The following is a 12,291-nucleotide window of genomic DNA, read 5'->3' on the forward strand; positions in this document are numbered from 1 at the left end:
ATATTGATAGGCCACCCCTAAAGTGTACCCTGTAAGCCATAGGGCAATGTGCGTATATATAGACAAAGCACACATTACATAATGGGGTTAGTGTGCCCTCAAAGTGAAATAAAAGTCAAATCCACTCTGTGCGTTTGGAGAGACTTTTCCCTAGTAGGAATAGGTGGAATTAACATCTTTATTTTCCACCTCCCCTTATGAAAGGGATAGAAATATTCTTCAACATTTAGAGCCTGATTCAAAAAAAGAAAAGAACATGTTACTTACTTTCGCTAACGCCTTATCTAGCAGAGACTATATCTAGCCCCAGATTACTTACCTTTGAATTTGACAGGCGTCAGACTGGATCTTGAAGATTTTCCATCAGCAGTACCCTTGTACATGGGTAGGTGGCGTTGATCAGCTCCACGTGCATAATCGGTATCGTCAGCGCTGGAAGTTAAGTCCACGGCACCTATATAGGCACCGCCTAGGTGTGCTGACGTCAGTTTCTTTTCACGACTTTCCATGCCAGAAGCACGGAGCCATGAAGAACACTGACCCCTTGTGTGGAAAACTAGGACCCTGAAAGGGATCAGCACTGTCCCTAGAAATCAATTTGTAGAATAGGGAGGATGGGTATGTCGGTAAGGAATCTGCACCTAGATATAGTCCCTAGTAGTTAAGGCGTTACCGAGGGTAAGTACCTTGTTCATCTGATAAAGACTTTTAGCTGCAGATTCTTTACCTTTGAATAGATACCCAAGCAATATCTCTCAGGAGCTGAGTCTGCGGACCAATTTCACACAAGGAAGTCCTGCAGGACCGAATGGGCAAAGTGCCCATCTCTACAGACCTGACTCTCCAGAAACTAATGTTTGGTGAACATGTTCATGTTGCTGCCTGGCAGATGTCCAGGACTGGAACTCTGCGTGCTAACGTAGTGGTTGAAGCTTTAGCTGTGGTGGGATGAGCTTGCAAGCCTTCAGGACATTGCTTCTTGGCCAGTGTTTAGCAGATTTTGATGCAGAGCAATACCCATCTAGAGATGGTTTGCTTCTGCAACGCTCAACCTTTTTTCAAACCAACATACCTCACGAAGAGTTGGTCATCCACCTGAAACTCTTGTGTGCGGTCAGGTAGAACAATAATGTTCTTTTTGGAGAAATGTGTAGGAGCATCACAGTTGGGTAGGGTGATAGATTGGCACACATGAACCGGGGGGACCACCTTCTGTAGAAAGGAGGTCTGTGTACGAAGCATCGGTTTGTCAGGATAGACTGAGAGGTAAGGTGGGTTAGATGATAAGACCTGCAGCTCACTCACTCTACAGGCAGATGTAATTGCCACAAGGAAGGCTGTTTTGATTGTCAAAAGCCTGACAGGACAGTTAATAGAGAGGCTCGAAAGGAGCACACATAAAAAAAGTAAAAACCACATTAAGGTCCCACTGATGCATAATAAAGGGGAGCACAGTAAACTGAAAATGCTCATGGTCAACCATAAACCGCAGGTAGTGCCGATGAGCAAGCAGGACGGGAATGAGGAAGTAGGTGTACTGCAAGTCGAACGCTACCATCCAGTCTCCAGGGTCCAGGGCAGGCAAGACCTGGGCCAAGGTGATCATTTTGAAATTCTTCTTCTTGAGGAAGACGTTGAGGGCTCACAGATCTAGAATAGGACAAAGACCTTTGTCCTTTTTGTGGACCAGAAAATTGCGGGAATAGCAACCACAGCCTACCTCTGGCCCTAGAATCCTCTCTACGACTCGCTTGGCCAAGAGAGCCATGACTTCCTTGTGGAGAAGGGATCGATGATCCTCCATCAGCCGGTCGTGAGATGGAGGAATGGAAGGAGAGGTAGTCTTGAAGGGGAGATGGTAGCCCCTTCGGACAATCTGCAGAACCTACCTGTCCAATGTTATGGACTGCCATTGGGGCAGGTGATGGCAAATCCTGATGCCAACAGGATGCCCATGGTGGTAAAGGGGCAGATTAGGAGGGTTTGGAGGCTGCCGGGGGTGGGAGGGTGGACTGACCAGACCACTGGCTTCCTGACCCACAAGATCTGTGGATACCGCACCCTCTGCCATGCAGAGGCTGGTGAGCATGCACAGCTTGGTGGCTGGGAGGGAGTTGACACAGTGGGAAGCCCCTTCCATAGCCACAAAAGGAGCGAAATGCAGATTGGGGGTGACGTGGGGCCATAGAAAAGCCAAAGGACTTTGCAGTAGCCTGACTGTCCTTTAAGTACTGGAACGCCGAGTCTAACTTGTCCCCAAAGAGACAGGTGCCATCAAAGGGCATGTCTATAAGAGAAGCCTGGACAACCCCTAAAATGTCAGTCATCCTAAACCAGGCATGGCACTTCAGGGCCACCATTGATGAAACCGCTCTCCCCAGTGAGTCGGTCGTGTCAAGTCCACAGCGGTGAACTTTGCAGCATCTCTCCCATCGACAACAGACAGAGAGTACAGCCAGGGCCTCCCCCAGGATCTGTGGCAGCACTTGCGCAACTGTGTCCCACAGAGGGAGTAACAGCCCAATAGGCATGCAGTGTTAACAAACTGCAATGCCAGGCTGGCGAAAGAAAGTATCTCCCCCAAGGAGTCCAGCCTCTTGGACTTCATATCCAGGGGAGCGGTAGGTAATGTACCATGGGATGTTGAGGCTTGGACCACTAAGCTTTCCAGGGTAGGGTGTTGGGTGAGGAATTTTGGGTCCCCTAGAGCAGGACGGTGGTGGTGGGCAATCATCCTATTCACAGGGGTCTCTGCGTTGGGTTTGGACCACGTCCCCAAAAGGAAGTTAGTGAGGGCACCATTGAAAGGGAGTAGCGATTCGGATGTGGAGACTCCTGGTTGCAGCACCTTTAAGATGTTAGTCTGAAGGTCAAGGATCTCAGCCACCCTCTGCACCACCATTGAATATATGGCTCCCTCCTCCATAGCTACGGTAGGGGGAGAAAGCATACCAGTATCTGGGGAACTATCCAGTCTACTGGCTTCATTCAGCTCCTCACACTGGTCCATGCTAGGGTCTTCCTCATATGGCTGGTATTCCCCAGGGTCCAGCGACCCATCCCATTCTTGCCCAAGTCCTAACCCAAGGGAATAGGGCTAAGGCTCCTGTCAGAGCCGGAGGTGGCTTCGGCAACCCCATCCTGCTCCATATCAGAATCGGCAATCACAATGGGGATGGTGCCACCGGGGGGAGCCAGGAGCTTCAGCATCAGGATCGGCATCGGGGAAGGTCGAGTTAGTATGACCGGTGCTGGTCCGGATCCAGGAATACATCCATGGGGGTACACTGGAACCAGTGCTGCCGGCGCAGTACCAGATGGGGTCCCCTCCGACCGTGCAGGCTTAAATGTGGGCCAGAGGGGTTGGACCGCCAAAATATGATGTGTATGGCCTAATAGAACTCTTTTAGTTGGGCGGGGTTGCTCTAGTTCTTGGAAAGTCAGGGAGGCGTGGAGTCAACCCAGGCTCAAGCTCTACTGCAGAGCCAGGCCTTGAATGTCGACTCTACTCCCTCATATCATCGGCGGACGGGCCAGGAGAAGTGGAGATCTCTTTGACTTATTATTTTTCTTGTGCCTCAACCTAACCGAGTGACCCAAGGACTTGGAATGGGACGAAAATCTAGGACTCCGCAAGCGCTCCCTGGACATTTTTCTAGACCAGGACATCGATTTAGGCACAGTTGCTTGCCTTTGTAAATCAGGCTCAAAGTGCCTGATTCACAAAGATAAACTTACACTTTGTAGTAAGTTTACTACTGTGTTGGTATTCACAAATTGTGAGTGTAATTTTATCACTACTAATTTTACTAGTAGTACAATTACACTCATTGTTTGTGAATACTAAAAAGTAGTAAAGTTTCTAAGGCAAGTGTAAACTTCAACAAAAGTGTACGTTTACCTTTGTGAATCAGGCCTGTAGTGTTTAATAATCTGACTTAACAGCGAAATCAAATTTTTGAAAACAAGCAAAGAAGTAACTTTGTAAAAATAAATTACTTTAGGCTGCCTAAGCCAGAACTGGCTTAAAACTAATTCTGCCACTCATCACTCTTCAGGAGCTGAAATGCACATCCTTGGTTGGGCGAATTAACAACCAGGCTCAGTGGACAATTAATTGCCTCTAGGCCCAGGAAAGGCCAATGTATGTTAACTGCCAACCACTAAGCAGGGATTAGCTATTTAGGAAAAAACAGTGATAGCTGGCAGAAGAAATGACAGCTTTATCACTACCTCTTTTGACTTGGAGATACCAGGAAGGGTGTCTATTTATTCTCAGGACACAACTAGACAGTTAGACCCTATGTCCAGTAGGAGGGAAAACATTTTATGACCATGTCAGGAAAGTGGCTGGCCATGAAGATGAAAGCAGAACTGCCTGATGGCAGTTGGGTTCTGCTATGATGAAATAGGGGATTCTGGGTAAGGAAGTGCTGAAAAAGGAGATGGAGGACTGTAAGAAAATAGCCTAGATTGGGTGGTAGATTTTCTCCAATCGCTGCCTAGTGCACAGGATAAATCTGTACCTCGACCACCCCCTCAGAATATTAGTGGACCTGGGAAAACTCCATCTGAAGGAGAAGGTCCTGCTAGAAGAAAAATCCTGACTTCTGAATCCTACTGGAAGAAAAGGGCTCGCACAATGACTTAAGGACTCCTGAATCCAGTTGCCATCCAGGGACTGGGATTGCTCTCCAAGGTTACCTGTTTCAGTGACACATAATGCAAGTCTCCACAATCCAAGAGGGCCCAGCTGACTACAGAGAAGATCCTGTAGGAGACCTGGCTGAAGAAAGAAATGGTGCCCACAAACCTGCCATAAGGAGCTATGGACTGTTGAACTGACCAGAAGAAGGTTTCACTGCCGCTTGAGGATAAGCTCCTGATTTAGAATTAGGAGGACTATTTACTCAGTCACAAATGTGACAAATATCCCGTTCACCTTATTACAAGTGTATTATATTACTTGAACATGTTAAGATGGGCGGAAAATCCACCTGCTGAACTCTTAATCACGCCGGGCGTTTGAAGGTAAAACTTTTGACATGGAAATTCCGCCTAGTGTGTCCAACCTTCCCTATACCATGGTTGGGCTGAAAATGCACCAAGGGTTGGGCCACTGCAAACTGTTGATTTTCCATAGTTCTTGACTTTTTATAGGCACATTTGCCTTAAAACTTCAAAAATACATATCTTTGGCTACTCCTTAACATAGTTTGATGGTCTTGCTGTATGTTGGTGTATTTTTGCTCATTAAATGCTTCTCTATTGTTCTAACTTGTTTTGCGCTGTGATCTTTACTCTAGAATTGTTGGTAATGCTTGAATTTTCATTAATTTTTCAGGGGATTTCCCGCTGCTTGAGCAATACCTACCAGGGGTTGAGCAGAGATTCTCTCAGAACGGTATTTTATCCTAACCAGAGTGAGTTTATTGGATTGGTAGGTGTACCCCCCTCCCAAATGAATAACCCCATTTCTGACTGGGCAATGTGTATAATGTGCCTGTTTATTTCTGAAGCCAAATGGCACTTAATAGTTCTTACGTCTGGTTTTACATTTTTATCAACATTTTGTTTCCTCCCTTCCCCCTAATGGATGGCAGGCAGTGAGCTCTAGTGATAACCCAATACCCCTCTTACTACTCTAATTTCTAAAGGCATGTGTACTTGTATTAAGGTTAACTTTGAAGGCCCCAGTTAGAGACCCTCATATATATATATGTTTAACAGCTGTTAAGCAAATCATATATTTTAGCTTTCGCTGAGTAATTTTCTGCCTTTTTTTCTGGTTTAGTACATGTATTAATAGGCAGTATAAGTTACTGAGGTCACAGTGTACTCTTTATTGCTATGCCAATGACTTGTGCAAAATTGGTGCTCGCATCCAATCTGTACGTCTTAAATTCCAGTTCATTAAAATATTTACATCACTGGCCCCGCTTTTCCATGACCCTACTTGTGTTTATGAATTGCGGGTACACCGAAGGTATTACTGCCTGATATTGAAATTAGTTCCATGGCCCTTGAATCCTGAACACATAGCACATAAAATAGTGCACAAGTAATTCAAGGCCTCAGTATCCATGAGAACTGTGTGTATTCCAGCCAGGCTCCATGACAAGTTACATCTACAGGTGCCTCATTCTGTAGACCGTTACCAAGGACTGACCACTGGCAAGCCTGCTTATTTCATGCATCTATTTGATCCTTAGCAGTCAGAGCCTGCAAGAGATGTGCCCAATCTTGACTCGTACCTCAAGACTCTGGGTTGTTACAGGTGCATTTTGTGTGCCCCTTGTCATCATGGTGACCTTTTTAGAGGTAGGATGAAGGTTGGCCGCTCTGGCATCTCTACAGAGTCAGCATCCAGTAAACTATAGTGGGATCTAGTGACTTTCCTGTCAAGATGGTAGCATATCTTTCGCTAATGTACGTAAATATGAAATCCTGCAATTTATATAGACATGACAAAAACAGTGCAACAGATTCACCAAATGTGCAGACACCGGAGTCGTAATCTTAGCCTCACTAGTAGAACATTGCTCGAATTGTTTTAAACTCACTGATTCTACACCCCTGGCCTCTCTGTATGTCAGGACGGCATGGGCTTAGAGTCTTAAAATATTCCCCTGGTTTAAACAATGCGGTTGACCTCTGATGGACCGGAAGGCAAAAACTAAATTGCACGCATCAGTGCTTGAACATCATTATTAAAATTGCTCACCCTGCTTAAGAGGGTGTGAGCAGTTCGGCTTGCAAAGTCACGGGCTCTTCTGTGTTTTTACACGTTCTCTGGTAACCCACGGCCCCCACTTCATCCTTCTTAAGCCTGACTCTTACTTGCAGTCCTTTTTCACATTTTTTTAAAGGGAATTTTCGCCGCACGCTTTTCTGTCCATGTTGGTGTATCGGGTTGTGAAGGGTCTGCCTGTTTTATGTTTTCCGGCTCACATCAGGTTTTATGCTAGAGTTCTGTCCCACTACCCCTTGACTGTGTGGCTGGCACGTGGACTCCCTAATACCCCGTTCCTAACTTTTCACCAGATCCAAGTATACAAGAACTTTTGGTCTTTTTCCACCATGGCAGAGGTATTTGTACAAGGGGTTAATTTGGGGGGATACTAGCCTCTCAAAAACCCTCTTTGGCTAACTTGAGTGACGTACTTGTCTCAAAAGTGTTATTTTCTTAATGATAGAAGTAGGCTTTACTTATATGATAATAACAAATTCTATTCAGTTTAAAAGGTATGGCAAAGGCATCTACTTACTTATCTCTATGTTTTGCCAAGAACATCTGTGTGGACTGTAATGCCTCGGATATTTGTTCTTGTTTGACTTCCATTTCTTCACTGGACATCTAAAAATTAAAAAAAGCAATGCACATCAATATCTTACAGGCTCACAGCAGAAACATACACTTCGCCTTTATCTACACGCAGTCAGTCACACATTCCCTTTCTCTCTTCCATCACATTCTGCTTTTATTCCTCATCCGCCCTCATCTTCCTTGCTATTAGAACGTACATTTTTTAACTTCGCTGGACTCCACCAGGAATCATTCAGGTATACAACTTCCAATAATATACTACAATACAGCTCATAGGTTAGGACCAGGGCTACTGGAATTATGCGGTCCTGAGGCTAAAAAAATATATATTCTAGCTCTAATGGATCAAAAGTTACTTAAAACTAAAAATGTGGCAACGCTTGTTGGCGTTCAACAGAGGGCACTCCCCAAAGGTTAACAGTTCACCTTTTAGTTGCATATTGCTGTATGTGGGTGTTATATTAGTACTAATAAAGTGACACCTTTGTCCGGACCGTGTTAATGTGTAAAAATGACAAAATAATGAACTGATACCATCAAAAAATGTGCTGCATTATGCGGAACCATTTGCATTTTTCTTGCTGCATAATTTAGTGCCCCCTGCCACATAACTTGGTCTTTACTTGCTGCATAACACCAGTTGCCCTGATTATGACTAACAACAATATATATTTTAACACTATGCTGAAAGAACACACTTCTGAACACTCAAAGATACAATTTATGCTGCAGGCTACTTTTATGTCTTTCATGTATTAATATTCTGCCAATGTCTGTGTGGATGGGCTACTGGACTCAGCCCAGCAGAGCTTTTCTTGGATACTCTCCCTGCCGTTCAGTCAGTGGTGTTAGAGACTGCTACTCTAAGAGCATGGTGGGTGTTCTTGTCCTGAGATGATTATGTTCTGCTTGGTGCAAACTACAAGTTGTGTTAAGGATATATGAATGTGAGTGTTGATGGTGTGCTTGAAGTGCTCAGTGATGTAGGTCGCAATGCTGCAGTCTGCCTCTAGCAACACACTGGCTCTTTTCCTTGCTGATGACGCTTTGGCAGGATTAGGAGGCCTGATGTTAAGGTCCTAGTGAAGGGTGAAGTATGCCCTTGCTTTGATATTCAGCTCTGCCTCAGGGTCCAGGCAGCTTCACTGCAGCGGTTTACCATGGCAACACAGTGCTGGTGCTTGGGTCAACATTGACTGCATGATGTCAAACTCTGAACAACTGCGATCAAAGGAACTCTGGTCAAAGGACTCAACATGATCAAATAATGCGCATCTATAGGTACAGGGTGCTTAATAAGTGCGCTGTTCTGAATCAAAGGGGAGCGTGTAACATATTTTATTTGGCGAAGACTTTGGTAACCATGGATTATCAACCAAGTAATTTATATGTGAAGGCGGTGCCAGCGCGTTCACCAGGATGAAGATTTCCCAAAGGCAGGAAAAAAACAAAGACTTGCACAAGCTTTCCAGGATGAAGCTTTAATGGTGTTCATACAAAATATTGGAAACAGAAATATCATAGGAAAGAATACAGTGCCAAGAATATCGAGGACATAATATCATGCCAGTAAGTTTCTATCGGCTAGCCAAATTTTACTATATATAACTGCGCATATATGTACCTTGACCATATGTATATCTTCAAGGTGCGTAGCTGTGGAGTTAAGAGTAAATCCATACTTGCCTATTCGCATGTACCTTTCAATATTTTGGTCCTCAATACTTTTGTCACGACATTATGACAGCACAGCATTTCTGTTTGCGATTTCTGTCAAGTGATCCACTATAATGGTACATTCTTGTCTGAAAGTTGGGATTCCATAAATCCAGGTCTTTCGCCCTTCCCGGCTTTTGATATTTATTTTAAGACTTATAATACCCATTAAGGTCTCCATCAGGATAAACCTGGCTGTTCAGCTAAACAACCGTGTTCAGAAATGCGCCCTTTCACTGCACCAAAAGAATCAGGAGGACACTCGATGCCTGGAGCCTGTTCTCTGACAAAGCAAACGCTTCAAAGGCACTGCTTCTCATGTTTTATATAATGCATATCTTAGTTTTCACCATTGAGAAGCATATTGGGTTGCATAATTGCTTTTTAACTTCCTTCCTCTTGGGTTTTGCAGGCAGAGCTACCACGATTGTTCAATTGGTGGAGATGTGCCCAGAGCACATAACATGTGTACCTGTAAAGCTCATGTTCACCCGTAGGCCTCTCAGCAATGAATGACAGATGTTTATTGTTACCCAATTCAATAGTACTCATTTGATCGAATGAAGAAGGATGAAAAGCTAAGTTAGCCTGCTGGGATTTGAACCTGGGGTCATGATGTTGAAAACAAGCCCCTACAGAGCAAGCATTAGTCCACTGCGCCACCAGACCTGGCCTGGGTCACAAAAAAGAACACAGCATACAGGTACCGTTGCATCTGCTCATGATGTTTGGATTCCAAGAGATCTTTGTACATTCCCACCATCCCTTCGTTTGTGACTTTACCAGAGAACTCTAAACTTGAAGTAAAGCCAGCAAGGATCTCAGCATTCCATGGGCCATGCGCAGTACACTGCACGGGGGCGTGCATACCTCCTGAACTATTCATCATGGCTATGCTTTCCTAGACTGTTACAACACATTTTAGTTGGAAAGGCCTAAAATTGAGTAAATGGACAAAGATACCCGAGTATGTGTGGAGATGCACTCTGTCGGAACTCCAGCCTTGCTTCCCTTTTGGGGCACTCTTTGACACTTTCGGCTTGCAACTGGGTGTACGTTATCAGGCATGAGAAAAGGAAGCTGCATCACCCCAACTGATGCTGTTCTGTCATGAGGCGACAGAGCAATGCTCCTTCTGGAGAAGAATTTCCTCGACCTACCTGGGATGAATATGGTGGCCTTAAGATGGTTCCTGCTGATGCCTACATCCTCTCTGAGGCAGGAGAGACAGTAAGGAGATCTAGAGCCCCAGACCTTTTGCCCCTGAATTCAAGTCAAAGTGGAGTCACAGAGCCCGGCACAGGGTCCTTTGGTCCTCAATATATGCCTTGTAGGGACACACTCCTTCTTGTGGGCACGGATTTATGTGCTGACTTTTGGCAGAGTGGGATGCTCTCGTAAAACAGCTGTCCACCGCTTGGAGTCTACAGATTACGAGAGAGTGTGTGGGGGAAGGTGCGAGGGAGAAAGGGGCTGTTACCATGGAGATGGAAATCCACAGATACTTGGAGCAAGTGTTATACAATGTTACTGTTCATAAGGGAGCCAAGTATGGTGAATGCAAAGTGCTCACTCTTCCTGAATTGAGGAGAACAACGAAGCAGCATTGTTGATTTTGCCCGCGATCCCACAGACACGGAAGTAGCAGCCCGGGGACGCCAGCCGTATGACTGATTCAGCCACGAGCAATACTTACCCGGAGCAGTAAAAGAATTTCTTAATGCCATCAACCTTCCAACAAAAAGGTGGCAGTCACAGTCGCTGGACGATTATTGAACCATAGGAAAACTAAAAACCGGTACCAGTCAATGGACACAATATCTTAAGGAATAACCTTAACCTGACAGAGAGTCATCCTTCGATCCAACGACCAATAAAATCAGACAAGGAGGAACCTCATTTGCTTATATCTATGCGTAATTATACAGCCTGGATAACCATGACATTTTGAAACAATTACACCTAAGATTTTAACCCAATAAACAAGTCACCCTAGTGCGATTGCACAGGTTACTATGTTTTGGATAAGGAGAAACAAATAGTTATTGTCCTGAAGAAGGAGGTTACGAACAGTGAAAGCCTCCGAAACGCGTCGACGCATTGAGTTTGTGTTAAATTCGGAAGGGGCTAACAAACTATTCGAAATTGGGAAACATATTCCTAGTCGATGTAGCCTATAGGTGTCTGAATTAACCACCATATGACATAGTATATTGTCTTTCCTTTTTTTCTCCTGCATAACCATATGCTAAAATGATTTTAACTGTTTTTATATTTTGATAAATGAAATGTATATCTTTTATTGAGCATATTGCTATGAAAATAGTTTATGATGCTAATAAATAGCTTGTTTTGATACAAATTAGTGTTTTTTCGTGTAAGTGTTACATTGGTTTGAGTGAGTAGTCTAGACCCCACTGGGGGATCATCGATTGAATTGAGTGAGCGAACTATTTAAACAGTGTGTTTTCCAAAAAGAAAAAAATGTCTTTTACTTTACAGTTATTTGGTGCTCAATTTTCTTTTTGGTTGATATTGAGCCGCTCTCTCTTTTGTTCAAAGCATTACAAATAAATACAAGAGATTAAAGACATGTTGCTAAAATTCAAGAAAGTAGGGAAGGCATGTTTGTACCACTAAGCCAGGTTAAGTGCTGCACACAACCAAAGGGTACATGTATTTAGAGAGGAGGCTTCACTCAGATGGATGTGCCAGTGTGACTAATTGTGTTTTTCTTTCTATGGAGGGCACAAGGGGGCGATTTATGAGAATGCTTTACCGCTAGCAGCATTGCCGCGGTCTCCTGCATGCTTCCTCATCTCCACAGTTACTTGTGGGCAGCTGGTTCATGCAAAATCAGAGAGAGTTCTGCATCAAGAGCCATTGAGACATGACTCGGTGAAAAGCGGAGTATGTAACTCACTTTATATTGCTGGCAGGATGAAAGCGCTGCAGGTCAATTAGCTCATTGGGTAGAGGTAAACCTGATGCCAATTTCCTTGTATCATTATTAAAATAATTAAAAAAAATAAAATGAGCTAAGATGTTCATGAAGCAGCAGCACAAGGTATGTTTCAATATCAATTGAGCTGATCTAAGCCATATAGTAACATTCAATTCCATATATTAATGGTAATGTCCAGAATTAGAAACCTATTCACATTTACTTAACTTGAAGGTCCACTAAAGTAGCCTACCAAAGAGGTCTACGTTGAGTATTCTAAAGTATCTAAGAGCATACTTTCTTT

The 12,291-nt window shown here is 44.2% G+C and overlaps 1 protein-coding gene across 15 annotated transcripts in view; it reads right to left on the reverse strand.

Moving 5' to 3' along the window:
* Window positions 1-12,291, reverse strand: part of DST (dystonin) — a 1,436,897-nt gene that overhangs the window by 625,618 nt on the left and 798,988 nt on the right. For all 15 annotated transcript variants that reach the window (XM_085610880.1, XM_085610881.1, XM_085610884.1 and 12 more), the window contains one exon: window positions 7,269-7,357. In XM_085610880.1, the coding sequence (XP_085467006.1) occupies window positions 7,269-7,357 (89 nt within the window). The remainder of the gene's footprint in view (window positions 1-7,268; window positions 7,358-12,291) is intronic.

Source organism: Triturus cristatus, chromosome 6 (genome assembly GCF_964204655.1).
Source record: "Triturus cristatus chromosome 6, aTriCri1.1, whole genome shotgun sequence".
NCBI classification, from domain to species: Eukaryota; Metazoa; Chordata; class Amphibia; order Caudata; family Salamandridae; genus Triturus; species Triturus cristatus.